The sequence below is a fragment of the Musa acuminata genome, chromosome BXJ1-3 (genome assembly GCF_036884655.1).
Source record: "Musa acuminata AAA Group cultivar baxijiao chromosome BXJ1-3, Cavendish_Baxijiao_AAA, whole genome shotgun sequence".
Classification (NCBI taxonomy): Eukaryota; Viridiplantae; Streptophyta; class Magnoliopsida; order Zingiberales; family Musaceae; genus Musa; species Musa acuminata.
This window is the reverse complement of record NC_088329.1, coordinates 39128030-39151885: the sequence shown is the minus strand read 5'-3', so window position 1 is coordinate 39151885 and position 23856 is coordinate 39128030. Positions and strand designations below refer to the sequence as shown.

The 23856-nt window shown below is 38.6% G+C and overlaps 3 protein-coding genes and 1 long non-coding RNA gene across 33 annotated transcripts; 3 read left to right on the top strand and 1 right to left on the bottom strand.

Moving 5' to 3' along the window:
• The first annotated feature begins 849 nt into the window (after nt 1–849).
• LOC135637822 (uncharacterized) lies at nt 850–3174 on the top strand. 3 transcript variants are annotated; one of them, XM_065150650.1, is made up of 3 exons: nt 851–1066; nt 1700–1927; nt 2003–3168. In XM_065150650.1, the coding sequence occupies exons 2-3, from the start codon at nt 1738–1740 to the stop codon at nt 2827–2829; spliced, it is 1017 nt and encodes a 338-aa protein (XP_065006722.1). In that variant the 5' UTR covers nt 851–1066; nt 1700–1737; the 3' UTR covers nt 2830–3168. The 3 variants fall into 3 exon arrangements, with proteins under 3 accessions (XP_065006718.1, XP_065006712.1, XP_065006722.1); XM_065150646.1 differs by having other exon boundaries at nt 850–1066; nt 1748–3174; XM_065150640.1 differs by having other exon boundaries at nt 850–1066; nt 1700–3171.
• A 521-nt stretch (nt 3175–3695) lies between these two features.
• Nucleotides 3696–8216, top strand: LOC103979155 (GCN5-related N-acetyltransferase 10, chloroplastic). The gene is made up of 4 exons (XM_009395208.3): nt 3696–4340; nt 4970–5022; nt 6250–6426; nt 7719–8216. The coding sequence occupies exons 1-4, from the start codon at nt 3918–3920 to the stop codon at nt 7951–7953; spliced, it is 888 nt and encodes a 295-aa protein (XP_009393483.2). The 5' UTR covers nt 3696–3917; the 3' UTR covers nt 7954–8216.
• Nucleotides 8217–9459: 1243 nt separating this feature from the next.
• On the top strand, nt 9460–19552 carry LOC103979157 (uncharacterized). Of its 28 annotated transcripts, none has more exons than XR_001977297.2 (9): nt 9461–9737; nt 12606–12711; nt 15110–15923; nt 17063–17183; nt 17293–17349; nt 17579–18038; nt 18113–18278; nt 18381–18990; nt 19082–19552. It is a non-coding gene; the product is annotated as an uncharacterized LOC103979157 (long non-coding RNA). The 28 variants fall into 28 exon arrangements; XR_010493074.1 differs by having other exon boundaries at nt 9463–9737; nt 15110–15185; nt 15460–15535; nt 15863–15923; nt 17063–18038; XR_010493075.1 differs by having other exon boundaries at nt 9463–9737; nt 15110–15185; nt 15460–15556; nt 15863–15923; nt 17063–18038.
• LOC135628865 (PHD finger protein At1g33420-like) lies at nt 17228–22615 on the bottom strand. The gene is made up of 5 exons (XM_065135813.1): nt 21980–22615; nt 21496–21622; nt 19113–19331; nt 18356–18964; nt 17228–18261 (listed from the first exon to the last, which is right to left on the bottom strand). Exons 1-5 carry the CDS (start codon nt 22341–22343, stop codon nt 17427–17429), a joined length of 2154 nt encoding a protein of 717 aa, XP_064991885.1. The 5' UTR covers nt 22344–22615; the 3' UTR covers nt 17228–17426.
• Between the last annotated feature and the right edge of the window lie 1241 nt (nt 22616–23856).

The following is a 23856-nucleotide window of genomic DNA, read 5'->3' as shown; positions in this document are numbered from 1 at the left end:
TTTTTTTTCTTTCTTTTTGTATCCAATTCCCTCTTAGTAACTTCAAAGTTGTCTGCCTATCTTTTAATTTCTTTTATCCCCCAATAAAAAAACACAGACATCCTCACAGATAAAGTGCAGAGAAGACTCCAAAAGCAATTATGACCATCAACGTTACACCTGCATTGTTTTCATCATTCCCCTTTATTAATGATACCAAAGCAATTCCAAAAGCAATTATGAATCCAAAATTTGGGAATTTTTCTTTGTTTGAAATTCTTTCACTCGCTTATTTTTGAATGATTAAACCAAAAACAATCAAAGAAAGGAGAAAAAAAAAACATATATTATCATTGAAGTAACTCTAAAATTGGATGAGTCTTTGATTATTTTTCATACTTTCAATGCTTGGAAATAACATATTTGTCTTCATACATGTCTCTCATCAACACCCATATATAAAATTCAAGTTAATTAATCGTAATTCAACGGTTAATATTAAATAATTTGACCAAAAAAAGATTAAAAAAATTCAATATATTCCTAATATTTTAATCATTATAATATCATTTAAATGCATTAATGTAATTTAAAATTTCAAAAGACTAAATACAATGAGTACAAGTTGTAATGTTTTATAGCACAAAAAATCTTTGCTTTATTATTATTATTATTATTATCACATAATGCCTTTCTTTCAATCAAAATCTCAATCCTACCCTTCTAAGTTTGATGGACTCACTGGAGTTTCAATTATTATTTCATACAAAAAATAAATGCCGATTCAAAAGTGTATATGTGCTTAACATATTTCTATAACCGTATACAGTTAGATATATACCAAATCTATTTATCAGATTCGTAGCCTCCTTCCTCAAATCTAAAAATGAGTTGGTTGCCGTTCTAATTCTCGAAAAGGCGGAAGGCAGAGTTGGAGCGACAGCGGCCGTATCGGAGGAGAGTCGCCAAAATCTGTGGTCGGAGGCGCTGCTCGTTGGACCTTTTTAAGCCCCGTCCCTCCCCAACTATCGTCCGTCCCATTCGACGGCTACCAGGAAGGAAGAGGAAGGATTCCACTCGGATAAAGGCGAGTTGTTTCTTTTCCTCCGTTAGCCCTCTCTGATCTGTCTTTTAGGGATTTCTGGCCCTGTCCTCTGTTTCCGTCTCGAATCTTCACTTGGCGGAGTTTTTCTGCTTGGTTCGATGGCGTCCCTCCTCTCCCTTGTTTCCGTCTCGAATCTTCGGGATCACTGATGATGGGTTTTGTTTCCCCTTTTTTTTGTTTTATCTTGATGTTCTAGGGAAGAAAAAATCGTATTTTGCTTGTTGGGAGCGAATTAGAACCCTAAGAAAAGGTTGCGGCAAATCGTTTTCTTTAGTTTCCCATCTATTTCTCATTAATTCTGGGGCGAAAAACTGATATTGGGTGGATTTCTTATCCCTCCGCATGTTCTAAGCGGACTCCTTTTGAGATCGATCATCCAAAGTGTTAGTGCGATGATTGTAATGTAGGTCATAGAGATGCAAGATAGTTCGGTCTTGGCAGACGGATGTTCGCGACGTAGGTTGTAGGATGAATACGATAGGTAGTCGGTGAGCGAAACAGAGTGGATTGTGGCGAGAATTAGGATTCTTTCGATCGTCGTCAAGGTTGCACAACAGTGAGGATTAGGTCGAGCTTGCTCACCGTGCCAAACCTGCTTCTTTTTTGTTCCTCCAGCTGGTTGAATTCGAAGCAGGCCATAACGTTGACGCCTCATGGCAACAGCCGCAGCAGCAGGCGACGACGACGACTCCTCTTCGCCGTCGTCGATGTCCCCGAGGAACCGGCTTAAGTTCCTCTGCAGCTACGGCGGCAAGATCCTCCCCCGCCCCTACGATGGCCTCCTAAAGTACGTCGGCGGCGACACTCGCGTCCTTGGCGTCCCCCGCTCAATCTCCTTCTCAGGTCTGCACTCTCCACCACCTCATGCACTAATGCCATCTTTCGTGGACGTCAATGTCGTGCATGCATGGGTGGCAGAGCTCAAGGAGCGGATCCAGGGGATGTTCCGCCGCTGCGAGCTGATCAAGTACCAGCTGGTGTCCGAAGACCTCGACACCCTCGTCACCGTCACCTGCGACGAGGAACTCGTCCACATGCTCGAGGAGTACGACCGGCTCGACGCCCTCCACCCCTGCTCCCCCTCCTTCGCCTCGTCCCCCCGCTTCCGCCTCTTCCTCTTCGCCTCCCCCTCTGCCGCCTCGGCCTCTGGCTGCCACCGCCCCGCCGCCACCCTCGACCAGCGCTACGTTGACGCCATCAACACCGCCGCACCCACCAGCCCTCGGCGCCCCATGTTCACCGTCTCGTCCGCTTCCTCCGCCTTCACCTCCCCCACCTCCACCATCGATGGCCCCGCCGCCCTCCTCGCCCTCCGTCCCAACGCCCCTCTCGGCGGCAGCATGCAACGGGTCCAGAGCACGCCCAACCTGAGCGGCGGTGGGATGCATCGGGTAAGCAGCACGCCTAATCTGGGCCAGAACAGCGGCACGGGCCCGCAACATCACCACAACCACCACCATCACCACCCCCACCACCTTCACCGGCAATATACCTCCGCGGCAGCGGCGTACGGGGCGCAAGCGGCCGGCATGGGCGGGGTCTGGAGGAACAGTGGTGCCCGGCGCCACGAGGCGGGCGGGTTCGGGAGCATATCCTGGGTTCCGCCGGCGGCACCGAGGGGCGGAGTCCCCTACGGCGGCGGAAGCGTGTGCTTCGGGCACGCCGACGAGGCGCCCTCCGGCCGCCAATCGAGGAGCGGCTCACCATTCCGCGCCCCGCCTCGTGAGCCCATCATCTGGGAGTAGCTCCCAGCCAAGGGCTCCACGATGCGGGCGCGCGATCTCTACCGTCCATCGTGTTATTCTTTTTTCGTTTCCTGTTTCGTAACGTTGAAACTGTTTTAGAGATACATTTGTTTTTTGGGGGGATCTCCGTGCTTCGGGCATGAGATCTGTACCGTCCATCGTGATGTGTGTTTTTGTTTTCTGTTTCGTAAATCGTGACGTTTGAACCATCACGGAGAAACGTTTTGTGTGCCTTATGGGGGAGCTGCATAAGGATTCCACGTTGTTCTGGACCGATCTGGAGCATCGGACGGTTAGAAATGACCGACCGGCTCTGAATCTTTGTTTCAACACCATTTATACCCAATACATATAACCAATCCATCGGTTGTGGTTTCTGTTTTATTAGAACACATTTGAACTATGTGAGCTGCACAATTTCTGTTCACTCTCTTTCGAAAAGTCAACCTGAGTCAAAGTCAACGCAAAAGCAAAAGCACAGCAATTGACATCAATTTGAAGATGCCAAATATAGTGATGGAGATGTTGGTGTAGGATTGACGTGGCAAACTTCTCTCATCAAATGCAAGAGACGAGTCAAATCTGAATGAAAAGCAAAACCCGACCCGAATATTTAATCTTGTCTTTCGAATCCGGTTATTTTAGGCGGGCCGGCGGGTTCACCCGAAATGGTCGCCCAGCTATAAAGAGACTTCGAGTTCCAGATCGGCCGATCCAAGGTCACAACTCCACGGTGCAAACAAACGGTAAACGGACGCTGACAGCCAATCCAAGGTAATTACAACTGACAGATCAACTAAGCAGTTACAACAAATTAGTTCATAGTAGTCAACATTTATATGCATTGCTAAGCAAACCCTAAACTAAAATTTGAGGTCCACAGTGCGCGATAAGTGGATTTGCCGTCTCCTTCCTTTCTCGTTCACAGAAGCAAATATTGATCGGATCATCGAACCGCGCGGTGTGTGGCTGAAGAATTCCCATGGTGGACAAAACAGTAGGAAATGAGCGTCTTGCCGGAGCCAGAGAGAGTTCGTGGCTTATGCCCAACGGGAGCTCTCGAGGTGTTCGACTAATTGTCCTGCGGCATGGCGAACTTGAGTGCAAGCCCGGCGACCTCGATCCTGTCGAAAGGCTTCCCTCACGATCCTGTACAGAAATCTCGGTTCACTTGTCGAACACCTGCACCCAGCAGAAGATCGTGCTTAAGATCCTCACAGAAGTGCAGATTGGGACACGGGGGGAGGAGTGGGGCGAGGGAGAGGCTGTTGGGAAGGAGGTTTGTGGGCTGCTCCTCTACTGCAGGAGAGGTTGGAGTTGTGAGCGAGGATGAGAGTGGGAAGGCCGGGGTGGGAGATGGTCAAGATAAGTACTTGCTGAGGGAGTTCGGATGGGGAGTGAGGAGGATGGCCAAGGTGGGAGAAGAGATGAGCAAGGTGGCACATGTCCAGGCCGAAGCTTTCCACACTCCTGTGGCTCTGTTAAATGATCTCTTCTTCCATATGTTTAAAGTAAGATATCCCCTGCTGATTTAGTAGACCCTCATATTACTTCAATCTGATTTACTAGTGTCCTGATTTATACATCCTATTTCTCTTTGATATTATGTCTGAATTATTATTCATGAGCAATGAGATCTCACACTTTTCTTTGGGAAATTACTTTGTCTATGCTGCCAATAGAATGTTATGTACCATCTGCAAGTATTACAATACGCGGCAATTCACTTGTCTCCATTAGTTGATTTTTCAATTTAAGAATGGAAGCTTTAATCACAATTTTTTTTGGGAATATAAAAAGGGGATTTAATTACCTTCTCCTTACTGTTGTATACTTGTTATTCCTTTGCGTTTTCCCCGGGTTGCTAAGCTTTTTTCTTTGTCTTATTTAGGTCAACATCTGTCTTATTTAAGATGCACATAATTTTAGGTTGAATTTAGGTAGAAAAAAATGGTATGAAATTGTTTGTCCAAGAGAAACATAAAATTAAATATTAATTTCAATCTCTTAGATGATTTTCCGTATTCATATAGCCAGAAGTAGTTGGACATGCTTACTTTTTTCCTGTTTTGTTCAATTTGGATTTTCATCGTTCTAACTTCATGTGTGAATATTGTCTTTTTGGTTCTGCACAAGACAGGCTGAAGTGCTTTCCGCTCTTATGTACAAAGTTAGAAGTTCACCACCTGAAAGGTCAGTTCTTATCACATCATACCTGATTGGTATTTAGGGATTCATATGCAACCTGTATATTGTAATTTTTTTAAAATTAACTTGGCTGTGTCCATGTTCTCTCATACGTATATGTTATTGTCAAAGTCGACTTCATTACTAGTTTCTGCTAAGAAGCCATTTTGAAATACATTTTTATATCATTCTTATTTTTAAGAAATGATTTGCAGCTCTGATATGCTATTAAGGACTTTATTTTGTCAGTAGATAATTGTATAATTGACTTGTTCCACTGTATAATTGGGTAGTTCAATTTTTTCCTTTCATTTCAGGTTACAAGAAGCTGGAAAGGCATAGATGAAAGCTTAAATGCAAAAGTTATCTTCAAATAATGAAAATAATTGGATACTAAATCAAATTTGTCGCAGAATGGTGTTAACCTACTGCACATTCGATCATTATGCATCTGTATTTCATTAGTCCTTGATTCCAAGGCTATTAGAATAATCTGTGCACGTATTAGTCGATTCTTATGCATATTGAAAAAACCATATTAGAATGTCATGTCATAGACAATAGTTGGAATCTGGCAAATAGCTACAGAAGACACTCTTTAAGATATGCTATTTTAATGAGCTATGGCTTGAACTATTGCTATTTTTGACTCTAGATAGCATTGATCTTAACACACTTAGTTTACAGGAAAAGTTATTTTCTTGTTATTAATTTATTACTGCAGGGCAAACCGGATTGTACTAAAATAACAACCATGTGTTAGGTAAAGATAGAAAGCAAACATTGAGTATCATAAGTTTAGTTTCTTTGTGCTCAATGAGACATCTTATTGAGGATACATTATCGCTCGTCATATGGAAAAAAGAATCAGCTCCTTATTCTTAGTTTTGAAAAGTGTAGGACATCCAATTAATGCATTTGCAGTTTAACATTTAACTAATTCTATGATTATCTTGTCCGAGCAGATATATTATTTTCTCTTTTTATCCAGTTTGTTATGCTGTAGCATTATTTTAATTAAGTAGCTATAGGCTTCTCTAGTCTCATTATTTTGGCTCCTAGTATTCAAATTGACATAATGTTCATTTTCATCTGGATTCATACTTAAGGAATTAAATTCAGAAGCATTTTACTAAAACATCCAAGTATGTAATGTGCAATGGCAACGGAAAATGCCTCAGTTTATCGATCATGAAGTATTATAAAGATTTTAATTTTTCTTGAACTGTGCAGGTATGCTTGTTTGGTCGCAGAGTCTGCTAGTGCACATAATTCACTTTGGGAACCACTGAAGGAGATTGTGGGGGTTGTTGATGTCACAGTTCAGAGAGATGATGATGTTCTTTGCCATATCCAAGGTGAACAAGAGTATCTCTATATTTCAGGAATAGCAGTTCTAACGAAGTTCAGGTAAATGAAAATCTCATTGTCTTCTAAGTTTATTATTGCTCAATTGAATTTTTCTTTTTATGATAGCTTGACCTGTCTCCTGGTGTTTGAAGGTAGTAGCTGAAATGTTACTTTGCCTGCCTGATATGATGCTACAATTTTGTCATTCTAAAACATAACGGCATTTAGAATAACATGCATAGTAATATAAGCTACATGAGAAACTGAACCGACATATTAATTTTAAAAACAAACATAATTTAGCATTCATTTAAAATCTTTAATATTTCTTATAATAGGTACATATAAAATCTTTAGATCCGTCAATTTAATTGAACATTAATATTACTGGAAGTCTCATGGTCCTACCTTCTTTTCATGTTGCGGCAGGTTGAATGCTGTATCTACAATGTTCAGTATTATTGGACCAAAAACTAACTGTGAGATATGCTAACATGCTGCATCATGATGCTCCAAAGAATGATTCATTCATAACAAAGGATATATTTGTGGGAGTTATTTAGCATCACACTAATTGCCATTAGTAGTTTGACATGTACATTTATGACAGTTTTTGATGAATATATCACTATAAAATGCTCATAGCTCATCTTTTCTTTTATTCTGTTTCTTCCTATCTTCCCTTTCTAAGAAGTTCATGGCTTCTGACATTCACTTTAAAGAGCATTGTGAAAGCACAATATTTTTCTTTGTTTATGACTAGTTGTTGTATCCTTTTGGCATTGTAATTAAAAGAGCAAATATCTCAGCCTGAGTATTATGATGATTGCAACATCAATATCTGTTTCCAGATACAAACTTCATTTTATTTCCTTGTAGTGCCATACAAGAAATTTGATGTCTGGCAATAAATTTAGGTGTCGAAAGCAAGAACATCTTGTTGCCTGCAAAACTGTAGCATAAAAGATGCTGCAGGGACTAAAAGCTTTTAGTCAAGGGATTTTTGATGAACTTTCGATCCTGTACACTGGAAGGACTTTGACATTACAATATGGACAATTATTTCTATCCTGTGTAGTTCTCAATGAATTGGCAAATTGAGAGTCGATCCATGCTAAGCCGAATAGAAATACAAATGACCAGTAGAATTTTCCCATTTTGGATGATCTTACATTCTTTTACCCCTACCCTCACAGTTTTTAATCTAAAACATGCAAGCCAGTGGCACTTTTACTCTTTAATGTAATCCATTTGGTACCTTCTAACAACATGTAACCCCAAGTCTCTTTGTCATTTTGATTTATTTGTTTCAATACAATGACATGTGTGGTTAATCTCAATCAACATCGCAGGAGGCAAAAAATAGCAACTGTACTGCTGAAAGCCTGCGATTTGCTATCGGCTTTGTGGGGGTTCAGCTACTTGGCATTGAGAGCTCATGAAGATGATTTTGGAGCTCAAAGGTTGTACTCGAATGCAGGCTACAAAGTGGTGTCAAGAGATCCAATCTGGATTACCTGGATTGGAAAGAAGCAGCGTGTTCTTATGGTCAAGCCATCACCCTTTTACAAGACTGACTTCATATGAATACATAATGTCAAGAATTTGCACCTCTGATATTTTCCAAGATTACAGTGGTATAAAAAGCAAATCCTCAAAGCAGTGTCAACTTGTGATGCCCTCTTAAATCTTGAACCAGTTGTTGTCAGCAAGTACAAGCCATTTTATTACAATGTTCTGAACATGTAGATGTTTGAGATCATTCTTGTCTGTAAGTTAGAGACTGTAGCAACAGATTCAAACTCAAAACAGCACAATGCCAGTTTAAGATCAAGCTTGTGCTCTTTCAAGATATAATCTCAAAGAAATTTTGAGGAATGAATTATCTTACTAAAAGAAGATGATATTGAGAAACCATAAGCTGTTCCTTGTGTAAAAGGGTGATCAAATCTGTCTTGTTATTTATGTACAGGGAAAGCAAAAGGTATCTGTATCAAGCTATCTTATTCTTTTGCCAAACAGCACCTCAAGTTGATTGACTCAACCATTAGGTTTCAGCATACTGCTTCTATACTCATAAATGTGCAAACTACAGATGTATAAGTGAATTTTAATGTGTACATCTCTAAATTTAAATTTAGCATATATATATATATATATATATATATATATATATATATATATATATATATATATATATATATATATATATATATATATATATATATATATATATATATATATATATATATATATATATATTCTCGTAAACATGTTATTGTTGAGACTAAGTTATTCTGCCGGTTGAGTGTAAAAAGGAGAATACTCAGAACAATTTAAATATTTTATTTTTTATATTAAGTTAATGGGAAGAACATATGTGGAGGATCTTAATATTTGAAGATATATATATATATATATATATATATATATATATATATATATATATATATTAAAGTTTACAAAAATAGATATTCTATTTCCAAACTTTTTAAGATAGGTAAAACCCTAATAAATAAAATATACAAGATTGCATTTTATATTGCAACATGTGGGAGCATTTCAAACAGCATAATAGGAAAATTAGGTACCATATGAATTTGTATTTTTTATATTTACATTATATATATGTATACATAAAAACATGATTAGTTGACTATCATAAAAATAATAATGTTGAAATTATATTTAATATTAATATCTATAAAAACTTGAACTTTATCCCTCTTAAATTAATAATTTTTTACTTTAGAAACAAAACAATAGATGATAAGTGGTACTTTAAATATTTAAAATTTAGTATATTCTCAAACTTAATGGCCATCATGTTAATAATGATTAACCTGAATTTATGGAACCAACATTAACAACAACAATAATATATATATATATACATATATATATATATATATATATATATATATATGTATATATATATATATGTATATATATATGTATATATATGTATATATATATACATGTATATATATATATATGTATATATACACATATACATATATATATATAAGCAAAAGATAAAAAAACGTAAAAAGGAGTCCGTCTATACTCTCAATCGCACCCGCGCGGTGGTTAAAAGGTAAGCGACCCAAGTCGCATCCGTTTCCTCCTCGCCTTCTTCCCCTCTTCTTCTTCCTCTTCTTCTTCTTCCTCCTCCCCATTCTATTGTCTATCTTTCTATTGACGAGCGCACACGAAATCGACCGCCATAGCGAAACCATCTCCGCCGCAGCCGATCCCCCAAGAATTGGATTCCCAGGGATCCCTCGGCGCCCTCTCTGTGGCAATTCTCACAGTTCTCTCGATCCCGTGCATCATCCCGCATCCGCCGATCCCTTTCCCGCCACCATCAGGTCTTTCCTGAGCAGCTCTCGGGTTGTTCTTTCCTCATGAATCTTGATTCGTTGCTCAAGTTTAAGTTGCATGGTTTGGTGATCGGTTGGTTTGGCTATGGATTGGAAGCTGCACCGTTGGTTTTTCTTGCGCTTGACTTGTCTTCTAGGGTTTTCTCCTCCGTTTATTCCTTCTTCTTCTTCTTCTTCTTGATGGATTGTTTGTGAGTTTGGGGAATTCTAGGGAATCGATCATCGATTCGTTCGAAATTTTGTCCCTCGTGTGAGTACAATTTTGGGATAAACTTTGATGTTGAGCTATTGATTCGATTTCATTGTTTAGGTATCATTTGAATCTCATATGATGGGGGCAACTTCTGTCGTAACAAGAATTTTTCTTGATGCGATTCTAGAATCTAGGTTATTAATCAGCATATCTTTTCTTGTGAGTACCTGAACTCATAATTGTTCTTTCAAGAGTCACTTTTTCTTTTTGATTGAAAGATTTGTCTTAGAATAATTACTTATCTTAACTGCTCACTTAATGATGATTCCGGGTAGAGAAGTTGCGAAACTTTGATGCTTAGACTTCCTTCAGGACCTAATATATGATAGTTTGGTAATTTTTCATGATATGTGGCAAACGACGACCCTATTGGCATGTTTGAAGTAGCAATCATACTATTCGTTTTGTTTTTCTTGTTTGAAGAACTTCTTTGACCCTATTGGCTTGGACAAACATACATTCTGCTTGAAGCTCAGACACTAACCAGCAATGACCATTGTTAAAAGTAATCTTTATTTCTTACTCATGCCATTGGAACTTTCCTTTCCTTGGCCTTTAATTTGTGGTTTCTAACATCTTGGCCAACTTGCGGCTTAGGTGTTCTTACTTGTTAGAACCATTTGAAAATTGATGATAAAAAGACCTGCATAATTATGATGATGTTAAAATGGTTGCGATTCGCAAATTTAAGCATTATCAATGTATGTGAAGTATCTGCGGTTCAATTTTTGATCAAGCACTTGCACCCAAGTTTTTTCACTTCTGTGGTAAGTGATTCATTTCTCCTTTTCATAGAAATGTTGTGTTCTGATTTTCTTGTTTCAATTGGCTGCATGTAAGTTAGTTTGTCTTCCACGAAGAGTATGATCTCTTCTTCTTTTTTTCTCCTTTTTCAAGGCAAAAAGAGGCATATGTCTATTAAACTAATCAAGTTATTTTCTCGATTTATTTTCTTTCTCATTTATTCTAAGTGTCCACATAATAGGACTAGCGGTGGCACAGTTTATTTGATTTTTCACATTGGAATTGCATTACTTCTCCTGTGTGACCCTAGTATTTATACCTTTTTATAGGCATCATAGTGTTCAAGCTTCCTTTTTTTTCTTGCAATTTGTTATTAATCTTATCTCACATAATTATACTGTGGTATGCTGAAGGCGAAACAGGAAATTTCTAGACAGGGCACAATCTCAAAATTCACCTTTCAAAAGCATATTTAGCATCGACTTACACTCCTTGGTAGGGGCTAGAGTGATTTGTTGCAGGTTGGGATAAATTGATAGTCACTCAACCTAAAGCTTATTTGTAAAACTGAAATAAGTATACCAAGCTTGACGATTGGATCTGCAGCATCGAAAAGACTGAACTGGTTGATATGTTAATATTTTGTTTCTTGCTTAAAAAGCGAGGAGTCAGGAGATTGAGCAAACATACTGTTGCCTTCATAAGATGTAACTTAGAAACACAAAGCATTAGACTGAGATAAGCTTACCGGTAACACCTTCTTTTTCTTTCTTTCTTTCTTTTTCTTCTTTTTCAAGAAGGAGAAGATAAGTATATGGTGAGGAAAATCCACTTATATCAGGACAAGGCAACAGGGTATTATGAATCAGTGATGAAATCAATGCCTCCTGCTGCCAATTTGTTGAAGGAAGATTTGAGTGTAGAAGAGGTGTTGAATATCTTTTCCTTTTCTTCTCCTTACTTTAATGATATTCTCATTTTATTACACCTTTTGTACCTTGTTTTTCCTTTACCAACTGCCAAAATGAGTTGCTTCACTTGGTGAGCTATGTAAAACTAGTACCCTCAGAGTCAAAGCTATGTGAGCTCCTAATTTCAATCGTGACTGCATTCTATTTAAAGTGTACCAGACTAAATATGTATGATCATAATCTAATCATTTCTAAGTGAGCGATCTTTCAGGTGATCTTGCACCATCTTCAGCCCAAAGCTGATTATTACGAACATATTCTGGTGGCTGTTGAGCCCTTTTGGAATTTCTATCCATGATTAGCAGTTGCATTATCACTCAACAGTTTTCTGGTAGAATTATTAATCTGCTTTCTGTGAATTTCTTCCTGTTTAAACTTGATCTGTAATTTTAGTTTAAGAAATTATTAAGTTGGACTTATTTCATCTCAGACTGGTGAGAGATATTACTCTGTGGTTGTAAGGAACTAAAGAAGAACATAAGTGGTCGGTCCTGTAGCAAATCATACTTGTAATAGTAGAGCATCTAAAATTAAAGCATGTAGGCTATTGTAGCTTTTAAATACCACTCCCTTATTTGTCACTGCAAGGGTCATGTGAATTTATGTATTTGGAGCCATTATTCTTTTCTTGAACTGTTAAGTTGATAGCTTTTATGCTCTTCCTTTGCGAATACAATTGAATGTTCTTTTTCATTTAGCTCCTACTTATTCAAGATAACTATTTAGCCAGTCCATTATCTAGCTATTGCTTCTCATATGTTCTTCTTATAGGATGTTGTTTTACTTGTGAACTTTAGGTGCTTTCATGTATTCTTCATTTCCTTTTGAATTAAGTCATTTCTCTTTGTCTACAAGTGTTTTCTGATAATATAGAATTTTCTGTTGCAGTTCCATTCTGTCCTCTACATGACATCTTTTTTATGGAATGGAGGCCACAATTGAGTATCACTTGTAGCCTCGTCATGCAGATGGAGGGATAACAATTCCAACTGAGGTATCTTTTGTGGTTTGAATTGCTATTCTGGAGATTTTTATGACTTGTACTTTGTTATCATATGCTATTTTGATATTGATACGAGCTGTTTAGTTAGATTTTTCCTTTTAACATGATATAATTAGCACATTGCATGTGAAAGTATAGAGACACAGCAGCTTTCACTGGCATCAATTAATTCATATGATGTAGCATTCTGATGGTCTATCAGTTGGATGCTAAATTTATTAACTTGTATTATTCCTTTGATATTTTTGAGAATTAATCATGGATAAATTACATCAAAAACTATCTAGGTAGTTTCAGCAAGGCTACAGTTCGATTATATATATATTAACTTTATTGGAAATATATGATAAACTATCCAAAACCTTCACTTTCATGTCCGTAAGAATCTTTCATGAATTTTGGAATCAAAATAATGAGAAGAGAGCAACAACTTTGTATCTCAAAACAATGGTTCATTTTGGGCCTTGATCTGTGGAAATGTTTGGACTTTGATCAAAGATTGGGTATGTTGAGACTGATGAATCTTTGGAGTTCCCAACACGACCCATCAGAAGTTGGGGGTGGGAAGTAAAACTATAATGCAATCTCCAGAGTTAACACCTTCGTTAATAGATGGTGGAATTAAGGTAATACTACTGACGTGCTGATGCTAGAACAATGTCAAATTCTGCTGTAGAACCATTCGAGGACTTGAATGCTAAAACATATCAAAGATCTTGGAGGATAGTTCATGAAGGAAATTGTTATGATACTTGAGTATTATCCTAAGATTAATTCTGACTGTAGGAATTTGGGAAAAATTAGATAGGCAAATGCCTCTATGGTTATGTTCTTGGTGAGAGTCCATTTGTTCAGGAAATATTAAATTTATGAATGCCAGATGGAGTCTAATTGGTGAAGTCAATTTCTGTATAATAGATTCAATGGTGAAAGTTCATGATAAGAAACTATTTGGCAAACTCTTAATAATGCTGGTGACATGTTTAAATAAGAGATTTATAATCGACGGATGGCAGTTAGGTGTTGTAATTGCAAGGGATGGATCATATAGAGATCAATTATTTTTAGAAATCAGGCAGTGAAAATTGGGTGGAGGTTAAATTTACTGTGAACAAGGGTTGATGATGTATATTATGAGATAAAATTGGTTAATTTATTTAAGAACATTGGATTGATGCCATCTAATCTATTCAGAAGGTTGTTTCTTCTGTAGAGAATATTGGAATGTTGTCAAATAAGGAGACTGTTCTGCATATTAAAAGTGTCTAAGAAGAAATCTAAATGAAGACAACAATCATGTTAAAATGGTTGAGAAGGATGGTTTATTTGATTATATGATTATGATATAGCATAAAGTAGGGACATCTACTTGGAATGATATTTAGAGGTGTAGCAAATAATTTACTGGCTGTTCAGACTGGCAGTGGACTGAAGAATTGTACTAAAAGTAAGGGACTGATCCAGTTTAGACAAAAGGGATGATTTGTATATTTAGATTTCCAGTAGTTCTATCATCTTCAGAATAGTTAATTGAATTAGGGAAGCTCTTCTACTCAGTCAGGGATTGTTATTTACATGGAACTCAATCAGTCTGCCTATGCTATAGTATTTATACAAAAAAAGTAGGGAAGAGGCAAAAATTAGGGTAGCGGTCAGGTCTGTCTTGGTAGAAAAAAAAGAATGTTCATTCAATGCTGGAATGTCAGTGTTCTAAATGATCCCATAAAACAGAGAAGTTGAAAATTGGGGTAAGAACAATTATTTGAAGGTTTAAGAGAACATACTGCTTATTTTAATGTTCTATGGACTTATTGTAAGAGAACATACTGCTTATTGTAAGAGAACTACCTCAGATTCTTTAACATTGAACTAAAATTGAGAATCTTTTGCAGCTTATTAATGACATGGAAGATTTCGATTACGGGTTGCAAGATGTCTTCTGTTGTTCAAAAGTTAAAGCTGCTAAAGAAAAAAAATTCTGAAGTACCGATTTTTTGCCAGAATTATTGATTAAAATATAAAGGTTCTCTTTTTACAAAAGAAGCTGCAAAGTAACTAAACTGATAAGAAATTACAGAGCTGAAAAAACCATCTGCTTAATATGACTCTCTAATTAGAATAATGCAAAAGCACAGGGTTGATTAGTTTCAGTCTTTAGATAACAGCCTAATTCTCTTTTACAATTTAAATCAATGCCCAAAGGACCATAACAAGATCTTCAAGTAGATAACAGGATTAGTGATACAGATAAAAGCTGAAGGTCATGTAAGTAGAAGGTCGGTTGATCCAAATAAATTGGAAGTTTTGTCCTGTACTGAGGATGAAAAAGCTTTTATTTATTGAAAGTAGAATATCTAACGAAGAACTTAACACGACCATTTTCTCATAGAAAGGGATCAAGCCCGCTGAACCAGATGGATGTATCAAAATTTTATCAGCATTGCTCGAATTCAATTGGTACTGAGGTGAGTGCAGCAATGAAAGAATTCTGTATCAGTGGGAAATATGCTGAAAGCAATTAATGATTCGTCTCTTTCATTAGTTTCTATAGTTAAAGCTCCAAACGTTTTGCAGGATTCTCGCCTATTGCCTGTTGCATTGAAATATGTAAATGCATATCTAGGGTATATTCAAATAGAATACAGAAGGCGATTAAGAATTTGGTTCAGTTTGCACTATAAGGAATTGAAAATTTGCTAATATTCAATAGACTCAAGAATTGCTTCAAAATTATCACAGGGCTCAAATTCCTTCAAAAGAAACTATCAAGATAGATTTGCTGGTAGCATACAACTCAATTTTTAAAGATATCAAGGTACAACTCACTGCTAAGAAGGTATTTGACTTCTTTTCAAAATTCAAATAATTGAAGAACTCTAGGTTTGCAGATGACCTCTTACTCTTTTGTGATGAGAATTTAACTCACTCAGGATTTTGCTATTCAAATCAGAAGCTTTGTGGGTTTGTTGGATTGTCAGAATATGGTTAAAGGATCAATATATTTAGAGTGTTAAAACTATTTTATGCCAGTCTACATGTGTCTTGCTAGTGTTGCTTTGTCAGGTAAACAGTTGGAGTCATATGGTCTAATTATAAATAAATATTGCCTCTGTTTTGCGTATGTATTTTTCACTTGCAACAGATGGCTAATCTGACAAACATTCAAGAATGCTGGAATAGGGGTTTGACTGTTCTACAATAAGGTAACTTGTACTGCTGATTGGTTGTTTTGTTGTATGTTCTATTACTTGAAGCTTGATCTTTTTTTTTTTTTTTTGGTAAGTCTTGAAGTCTAGCCTTGGCGTAATAGCAATGTTTGTATCAATGACTTGGATGGTCAAGGCAGTGATTTAAAAAGGCGCTCGGGCGAGGCGAGGCGAGGCCCGAGCGCCTCGCTTCACTTCCAAGCGGCGTGCTTCAAAGAGGCGTCGCCTGGGTGCTCGCCCGAGCCCAGGTGCCGGGTGCTTCGGGCGAGCGCCTAGGTTAAACCAGGCGACCGAACCAGGATTTTAGGTCTGGTTCGGTCTCTGGTGCTTTAGTTGGTTCAATCGAACCAACTAAAATCAATATCAGCTGTCGCTACCCAACCCTAACCCTGCTCGTTGCCGCTCCCGCTCCCGCTACTCACCGTTGTCGCTGCTCGCTACCGCTGCCACTTGCCGCTCCCGTTCTTGCTGTCGCTTCCTCTTTTCTCAGTCAACACCCCCTTACACTTCTTTTCCTTCTTCTCCTTTTGTATACTGTTAACAGTATATAGTATACTGTTAACAGTATACTATATACTATACTGTTAACAGTATACTATATACTATACTGTTAACAGTATACATTATATTATTAACAGTATACTAATAATAGTATTTATATTTATTAGATTAATAATATATTATTTTGATATTATATCTTAGATTTTTTAATTTAATAGTATATTTTATTTAAAATTTTAAATAATTATATTTATTAATTATATTATATATTTTTATATTTTAGCGTTTCGTTTCGCATGGGCGAACGCCTAACGCTTTTTAAATCACTAGGTCAAGGTTAGTGTGACTTTTGTGGATACATAGTAAAGCTAATGGATGAGAGTCAGTATTCAATTTACCCAATCTGATTTGGCTCTCTATTCACTTTGGCTGCCAATCATGTCACATATTTCACATATGAAAATGTTGTCAATGGCCTTCTAGCCCTGTTCTACTTGTTGAAACAGAGTTGTTGTCCATCAGAACTGTCCATTAAACTCTGAGTGTCCAAGACCTATGTTTATGGTGGTTAAATTTGCATGCACTCTTTGCAACATATAAACATGTTATTGATATCCTTTGAATTGCATGTGCAGGTCCTACCTAGCATTGGAAACAAAAATGAGCTGATAAGTCACATTCGCAGATGACAGCTCCTGCATGTTCTGAAGACAACAAGAAGAATGTAGTAACACGAAGACATGAACACATTGAGGAGTAGGATGTGAACAGTTCCAACCATTCCGAGATATAGACAGTCCTTGTTGGTATGCACAAATCACACCTCAAGCTTCATTAAAGTTCCATTTCCACTGGTTCTATGCAGGTGAAACAGGAGCGGAAAAGGAAGAAGTTCGACAGCAGATTAAAGATTATTAAACAGGCCAGAACTGATTCCTCATCAGCTCTCAGATCTATACACACATACCTCGGATTATACAAAACACGAATCTACCCCCATTACCCCACTGTTGTCAGCCTACCTATACTCGTCAAGGACGGGCCTATTTCATCCTTGCATCTCCCGTTGGGTCTATCATTTTTTGGCCGCCCAACTCCTCTACCTCTGTACTTACGAATGCCCACACATTTTTTACAGACAAATTTTGCAGGCACCTCCTCAAAATCATCAACCCCTGCACACCTCGTGTGCTGCCACACTCCACAGGCGTCGCAGGCCATCATCCTCTCTCCATCATCGTCTTTGGCACCGCAGACACAGTCGACGATCCAGTTATCGACTCCCCGTTCCTTCCTGAACAGTCCCAGACTTTGGTCGATCCCAAGGAACCTTCCTCTCAACCGAGCTACCCCGTAGGAGCCGAACAAGGACTTGACGGGAGTCACGTCACTGGCTTCTTCATGGTCGAGTAGCTGCTCAGCTTGAAACCTCTGGAATACCAAGTAGGTCTCTTGGAATGTTGTCGTCACCTGCAGCTTGAGATCGGCGATGGTGGCACCTGCTGATAGAATCAGGAGTTCCGGTGGGGGAGCCGTGTAGTCCTCTGGATGGTCGACCAACTTGACGTGGCACCAAAGAGCCGTCGCAGATGATGGATTTGGAGGTGACAGGTACGATACAGACTCATCGTAATGTCTGATAAATTGCTTACAGTCGAGAAGCTTAACTGCAGAGCTGAGGGCAGATTCCCTCAAGGCACTTGGCTTGTAGGGTTGCATGGAGGCCGGGTTGAGCAGGGCATCGTAAAGGAATTTAAGGTCATGGATGAGATGGTCAGCGGATGGTCTCGGCAAACACTGGGCGGAAGATTGCTGGTTATCAGCTGCTTCAAGACTAAAATTTAAAATATGGTAAGACAGACGATCTCCGGCAAAAAGAAAAAAAATGTTGCATAAAAAACGAAATGCTAAATATTTACTTCACTAACCGGTACTCTATGGCCTTTGTCTCAGAATTGTAGCGGGCAGTGACTACCATTCCATCGCCCACGGTCTTACCGACCACTCCCCTGAGGCAGCAGTCGAGCAGCTCCCGCGGCTCGATGGCGTAGCATGCGGCCCCTCGAAGAGCGCGCCAGGTCACCCACCGGGACCCACCAACAGCTCGTAGAACCTTGACAATGAGCTCCTCCGCCGGTTGTAAGCCATCCCTTGTCAATGCACACAGCACTCCAGCCACTGGTTTCTTCCCTGCAGGACTTTCAGGCTTTGCCCGCTCCGGGGCTTCGTGGAGTTGATGCAACACACAGCGGAAAAGGTCTCTGACAGTCACCGGTTGCTGGTCCGAGAGCGACCTGTACAAGTCGATCATGTTCTGGAGGGGAGTCCGAGGGTAGCCGCCGCGGGAGAAAAAGATGGAGAGCGGCACCTTGGACATGGTGTCCACGGCCTTGTGGTAGGACTCGGCGGTGAGGGCAAAGCTACCAGCTCCAAACTTGTACCCCCAATTCCCGTACCAGGGATGGCCTGCAATGACGGCATGGAGGAGGCGGTAGTCCATTCCGTGTTTCTTGGATATGTCCATGACGCTGACCTTCCTGTCATAAACAGAAACATCCACCTGGTAAGGCCACATGCGGGTAAAACAGTGTGCTTTAAGTATGTTCAGCAAGCAATTAACTTCTCGGGCATTCGAATGTAATGACAACTCGCAGGTCCAACCATGCCTGAAACAACTCGACGAACCTGACGCGGAGCATCTGACACAGCCGGTCCCAAAAGCTCATAATATCACATCCTGTCAAGTATTTAGAACCACCCTCTCTGCCGTTTACTCGTAGAAGATGGCCGAATCCGTTGGCATGCACAATTCCATGCAGCAAATTAGTAGAATCCTCCAACTGCAGGTATGCCCGATCCTCAAAAGTGTCATCCGTCGTCATCTCACAATTGCATGAGTAACACCTGCAAAACAAAAGCGTCCCGATCATGTTAGTCATAGGTACATAATAAAAGCTTTGCATTTTTCAGTACATAGAAAGTCTACCATTAGTATAGTATTCATCAGAGGAAAGATGCCAGATATAATTCTCATGATACATAGCCACAATAAATACCAGAGCCAATCCAAACTGGAATGTACTTGCTTCCTAAATCCAAAATTAATCATATTTCTCATGCTGTAACATTACTATCCTTACAAATATTAACTCTATTTACAAAGCAAAATTTTCATCAAATCAACCTATATGAATAGATTGTTACTTGATGGCTAACATGCCTAGCCACTAACATGCTTTAACAAATGTATTAGTCAGTCAGTTTTAATCCTTTTACTTTGAGGAATTGTAGCTCTAGATAATGAAAAAACAAAAGGACCACAGCGCTCAAAGAAATGACTTGCTGGAAAGCAAGTGAGATGCTCTCTTGCTGCCACATAAAAAAGTTATCAAGGAACACAATAGGAATTGCTTCGCTGCAACTTCACCTGATAGGAAAACAACCAAAATGTTTATGCATTACTTATCAGCTAAAAATATAAACATAAGTGACATTTGTATATTGAATCATCTGCATATGACATGCGACGATGGTGATTGCATCACCCTCACAAGATCCAGATGGCCATTGCCTCAAAGGAATCTTCTAAATCTTAAAGCCAATAATTTTGACAGATAAGCCTTATACACCAAAGAGAACCTTTTGGCTTAAGATAGAAAGGGTTAATAAGGAAGCTTTTTGCAACAATTCATATAAACAGAAAGTCTCGTATATTCACGAAATTCAGCCTTTACAACACTGAAGACCACTCCCAAGGAAAATAATGTTTCTCAATCTTCTGAGAAGAATATTTATAATGATGAGCTCATCTTATATGAATGACATGATATAGGAGACTGGATATGCTAAGCTTCTTTAAAGAACTCTAGATATACACATTAGAGATTAAATACCATATTCTTGACCTTCTTAAAATTCACAATTATCTGACACCACTACCAAAGAAATAGGTTCTTTTTAAGCATTATACTGAATGTGCACTGACAGGTAAGACTGTACAAAGAAACTAATCTTCCAAAGAAACCCACTATAACAATAGAAAAAAGAATCAGTCTTGTATAGAAATGCAAGAAACTTGTTATGCAAGACAGAAGGAATATCAATCCAAATATGTCATGATGCTGTGTGCAGTAAAACCGTCTTCATGAAGAACATAGAAACAAAGGTAAAAGTCTGATGTTAACACTCACTGAAGTCAGATGTTAACTGAAAGAGTGCAAAATTGGACCACCACCAAATTCAATGAATGAAAAATGTTCCCTTCGTAGGTCATGCAATGACTACTACAAGGATGTCATTACAATCGTAAACCAGACAAAGGAATTCATGCAAATTAATGTGTTTTTTTCAAATGTATAGAACTAATACTGTAGTTTTATTGAACATAAGTAGACTGACTTGGCTTATATTATGTCATACATATCCAAAAGTTGCACAGAAAAGGATTAATAAGTGTTCTAAACAAGATTGAAAATCCTTCCTAAACAACAATCACAAGAACTGGTAATTTGCTAATCATCCAAGCTCCTCTCACTTGTCCGACAGTTTTACCCATACCAAGTATGTGTGCAATCTATAGCTAGATCATATGACATGTTGAAGATCAAATGTCAAATTAATACCCTGCAAAGTAATAGTGATTAAACATATTGAAATAAGAATCATATATCCCAAGTTGTCCTATTCAAAAAGGTACAAGTCCTTGTGTTCAATTTGTTTCAACTGATTCATTAGTTGTTCCTTTCAGTGTTTCTGCTTTCATGACCAGAAGAGTGGTCAGACTACTCATCAATGCAAATGTACAAGCTATTGCAATCAACAAAAAAATCATTTAAGCATCTTGTGTACCAATCATTTAAGCCACTGATGATGAAGCACATAGTCATGAAACTGAACCAACATTGGTTTATCCTAATCAGATAAAAAGATGCAATACTATTTGCTTTAACTCAAAACTTGCCAACATAAATAGTTCCTGTCAACTCAAATACAGTCCCACCAGTTATATTTATATAATAATCTGTAGACAAATATTCAAGTAGCAAGCAAACCAAAGAGCAGTTCCCACCTTAAATTAGACAATGACAGCAAGGTCCCACATCTGGTGCAGGTGACACCAGACGTCGACATTGAATTCTTATCATTTCGGATTATGAAATGGTAGCGCTTCCCACAAACCGGGTGATCGCTCCACCCTGCCGATTCACCAATTAAGCTCAGCAGTAGTAGTAGTAGTAATAATAATAATAATAATAATAATAATAATAATAATAATAATAATAATAATAATAATAATAATAATAATAATAATAATAATAATAATAATAATATATCAGACAGTTGTGACAATCACGAACCAAACGTGACAGCTGTCAGTCCAAACCAGATGGCCAGATCTGATCCGGTCAACCGAAAAATAATAACAGAAAAAAATCCATAATTTAAAATATAATTAAAAATAGAAAATATATGGCATATAATATATAAAAATAGAAAACTTGGAGGAGAAGCAATCGAAGGAAAAATGAAATGAAAAATAGGTGAATACTCACCGACGACTCGGCATTGGTCGCAGTATATCGACTTCGATCGCGGCACGTCCTCCTCCACCACGTCGAGCGCCACCTCCGCCGCCTGGCCGTCGCAGTACCCGGCGCAGCCGCCGCCGACCCGGAACGCCACCCGCCACGTCAGCAGACGCGGCCCATCACCGCCCGCGGCCGAGGGGTGGGGGAGGATCGCGGGCGGTGGCGGCGGAGGCGCCGCGGGCCGGCCGTGCCGCGCGAGGAACGCCCGGATGTTCGCTCGGAACGGCCCGTCCAGCCCCGCGCTGTCGTCCGGGAACGTGAGGAAGTCGCAGAGGTCGGCGGTGACCCGCCGCTTCGCCCGCTTTAGCGGCCGCTCGTTCACTACCATGGGGTCGCCGGATCGCGTCGGGACCGTGGCCGTGGCCGGATCTCGTTGGTACGCCGGTTAGGGTCCGGATCGGGCTTGAGGAAGAAGCTAGAGAGAGAAAGAGAAGGGGGAAGCGAGAGGAGCGGATCGATTGGGTAGGGTTTGGGACGCAGGCTTCTAATAGGGGATGGGGAGGAAGAGGAGAGGACGGAGAAGGGGAGCGGGTAACCAGGGTTAAGGGGTCGGGTTAAGATTGGGGTTTCCAAAAAGAGGGCGGGAGAATTGGGGAAAGGAAGGATCGCGCCCTAATTTTGGGGGTCGTTTTTCTCTTCCCTTTTAAATAAATAAATAATATTTAGAACGGGGAATAATTCAAGGCGGTGCGGGGACCCGCTCTCGGTTCCGGTGACCTCCGTTAAAGAAAGATAGTTCCCTAAATTTCCTCAATACCCTTGCTTTTGTTATCGGATCGGGTCCGTACGAAGATGGTCCGATATGATAAATCATGGGTCCAAACCATATTGGAGTTGTGAATGTTAGTTAGTATGCTTTATGATGTATGATTAATACAATAAATGTTCCTAAAATCAATTAGTTTGTAGATGAATACGTGTTAGAAATTTAAGTAAATAAATAATAAAAAAAAATTTAATCAATTTCTCACAGTCTAAATCCATGTGAGAAATAGGATCCAAGATGAGGTTGATAAGAGCACAAATGGATCCAAATAATGTATTTGTAAATACAGCGCATTCATCAATTTCAAATTTCCTCAGATTAAGAAAATGTTTGGTAATTATGCCTCTGTATTTAGGTGTAAATATTTGGTACTATCCTTGTAATAACTCATAAGATAAAGGGAATATTTTTTACAAACCAGATTTATCAAATATTCAGTTGTTTTTCTTTATATCTTCTCTGTTTTTCTTTTTAATTCCCTTAAAGTGAGTAAATACTTCGATTATCGGATCGGGTTATCGGAGTTCAAATCTAGAACCCTTTAATGTCCTACTGTAGTGTAGGGGCACAATCGAAAGGCCGGGAAGCCCAAGAAGCAGAGCAGCCGTCTAACTACGAAACTACCCTCTTCAAAACACGAAATTACAACCCATGCCAAGCGTCGTAAATAATACTTTTAAAGTGTGAGATGCACGACCCAATATTCAACACTAATACTTTAAAATCAATAAAGATTTATATTCAACACTAATAATACTTTAAAATCAATATTCAACACTAATTCTTTAAAATCAATATTTTAAAGATTTATAAATCTTTAAAATCTTATTCAAAGATTTTAGAATACTTTGAACACTCATGTATTCTTTAAAATCAACACTAATAATACTTTAAAATCAATAAAGATTTATATTATAATACTTTTTTAATAGACTTATCGTGTCAAAAAAAATATAAACTTATTCAAAAATATCAATAATCAATAATATTTTATACATGAAGGATTAGAAAAACCTAAAAACAAAATTTTCTCCCCCTTTAAAGTATTAGTGTTGGATATTGGGTCGTGCATCTC

Bases quoted from the DNA above. Each gene is read 5' to 3' on its own strand.
- LOC135637822 (XM_065150640.1), top strand. From the start codon at position 1,738: ATGGCAACAGCCGCAGCAGCAGGCGACGACGACGACTCCTCTTCGCCG.
- LOC103979155 (XM_009395208.3), top strand. From the start codon at position 3,918: ATGGCGAACTTGAGTGCAAGCCCGGCGACCTCGATCCTGTCGAAAGGC. The intron at 4,341-4,969 runs GTAAGATATCCC...TGCACAAGACAG, and splicing joins TCTTCTTCCATATGTTTAAA to GCTGAAGTGCTTTCCGCTCT. The intron at 5,023-6,249 runs GTCAGTTCTTAT...TGAACTGTGCAG, and splicing joins AGAAGTTCACCACCTGAAAG to GTATGCTTGTTTGGTCGCAG.
- LOC135628865 (XM_065135813.1), bottom strand. From the start codon at position 22,343: ATGGTAGTGAACGAGCGGCCGCTAAAGCGGGCGAAGCGGCGGGTCACC. The intron at 21,623-21,979 runs GTGAGTATTCAC...GTGAATCGGCAG, and splicing joins CGACCAATGCCGAGTCGTCG to GGTGGAGCGATCACCCGGTT. The intron at 19,332-21,495 runs GTGGGAACTGCT...TTTGTTTTGCAG, and splicing joins CTGTCATTGTCTAATTTAAG to GTGTTACTCATGCAATTGTG.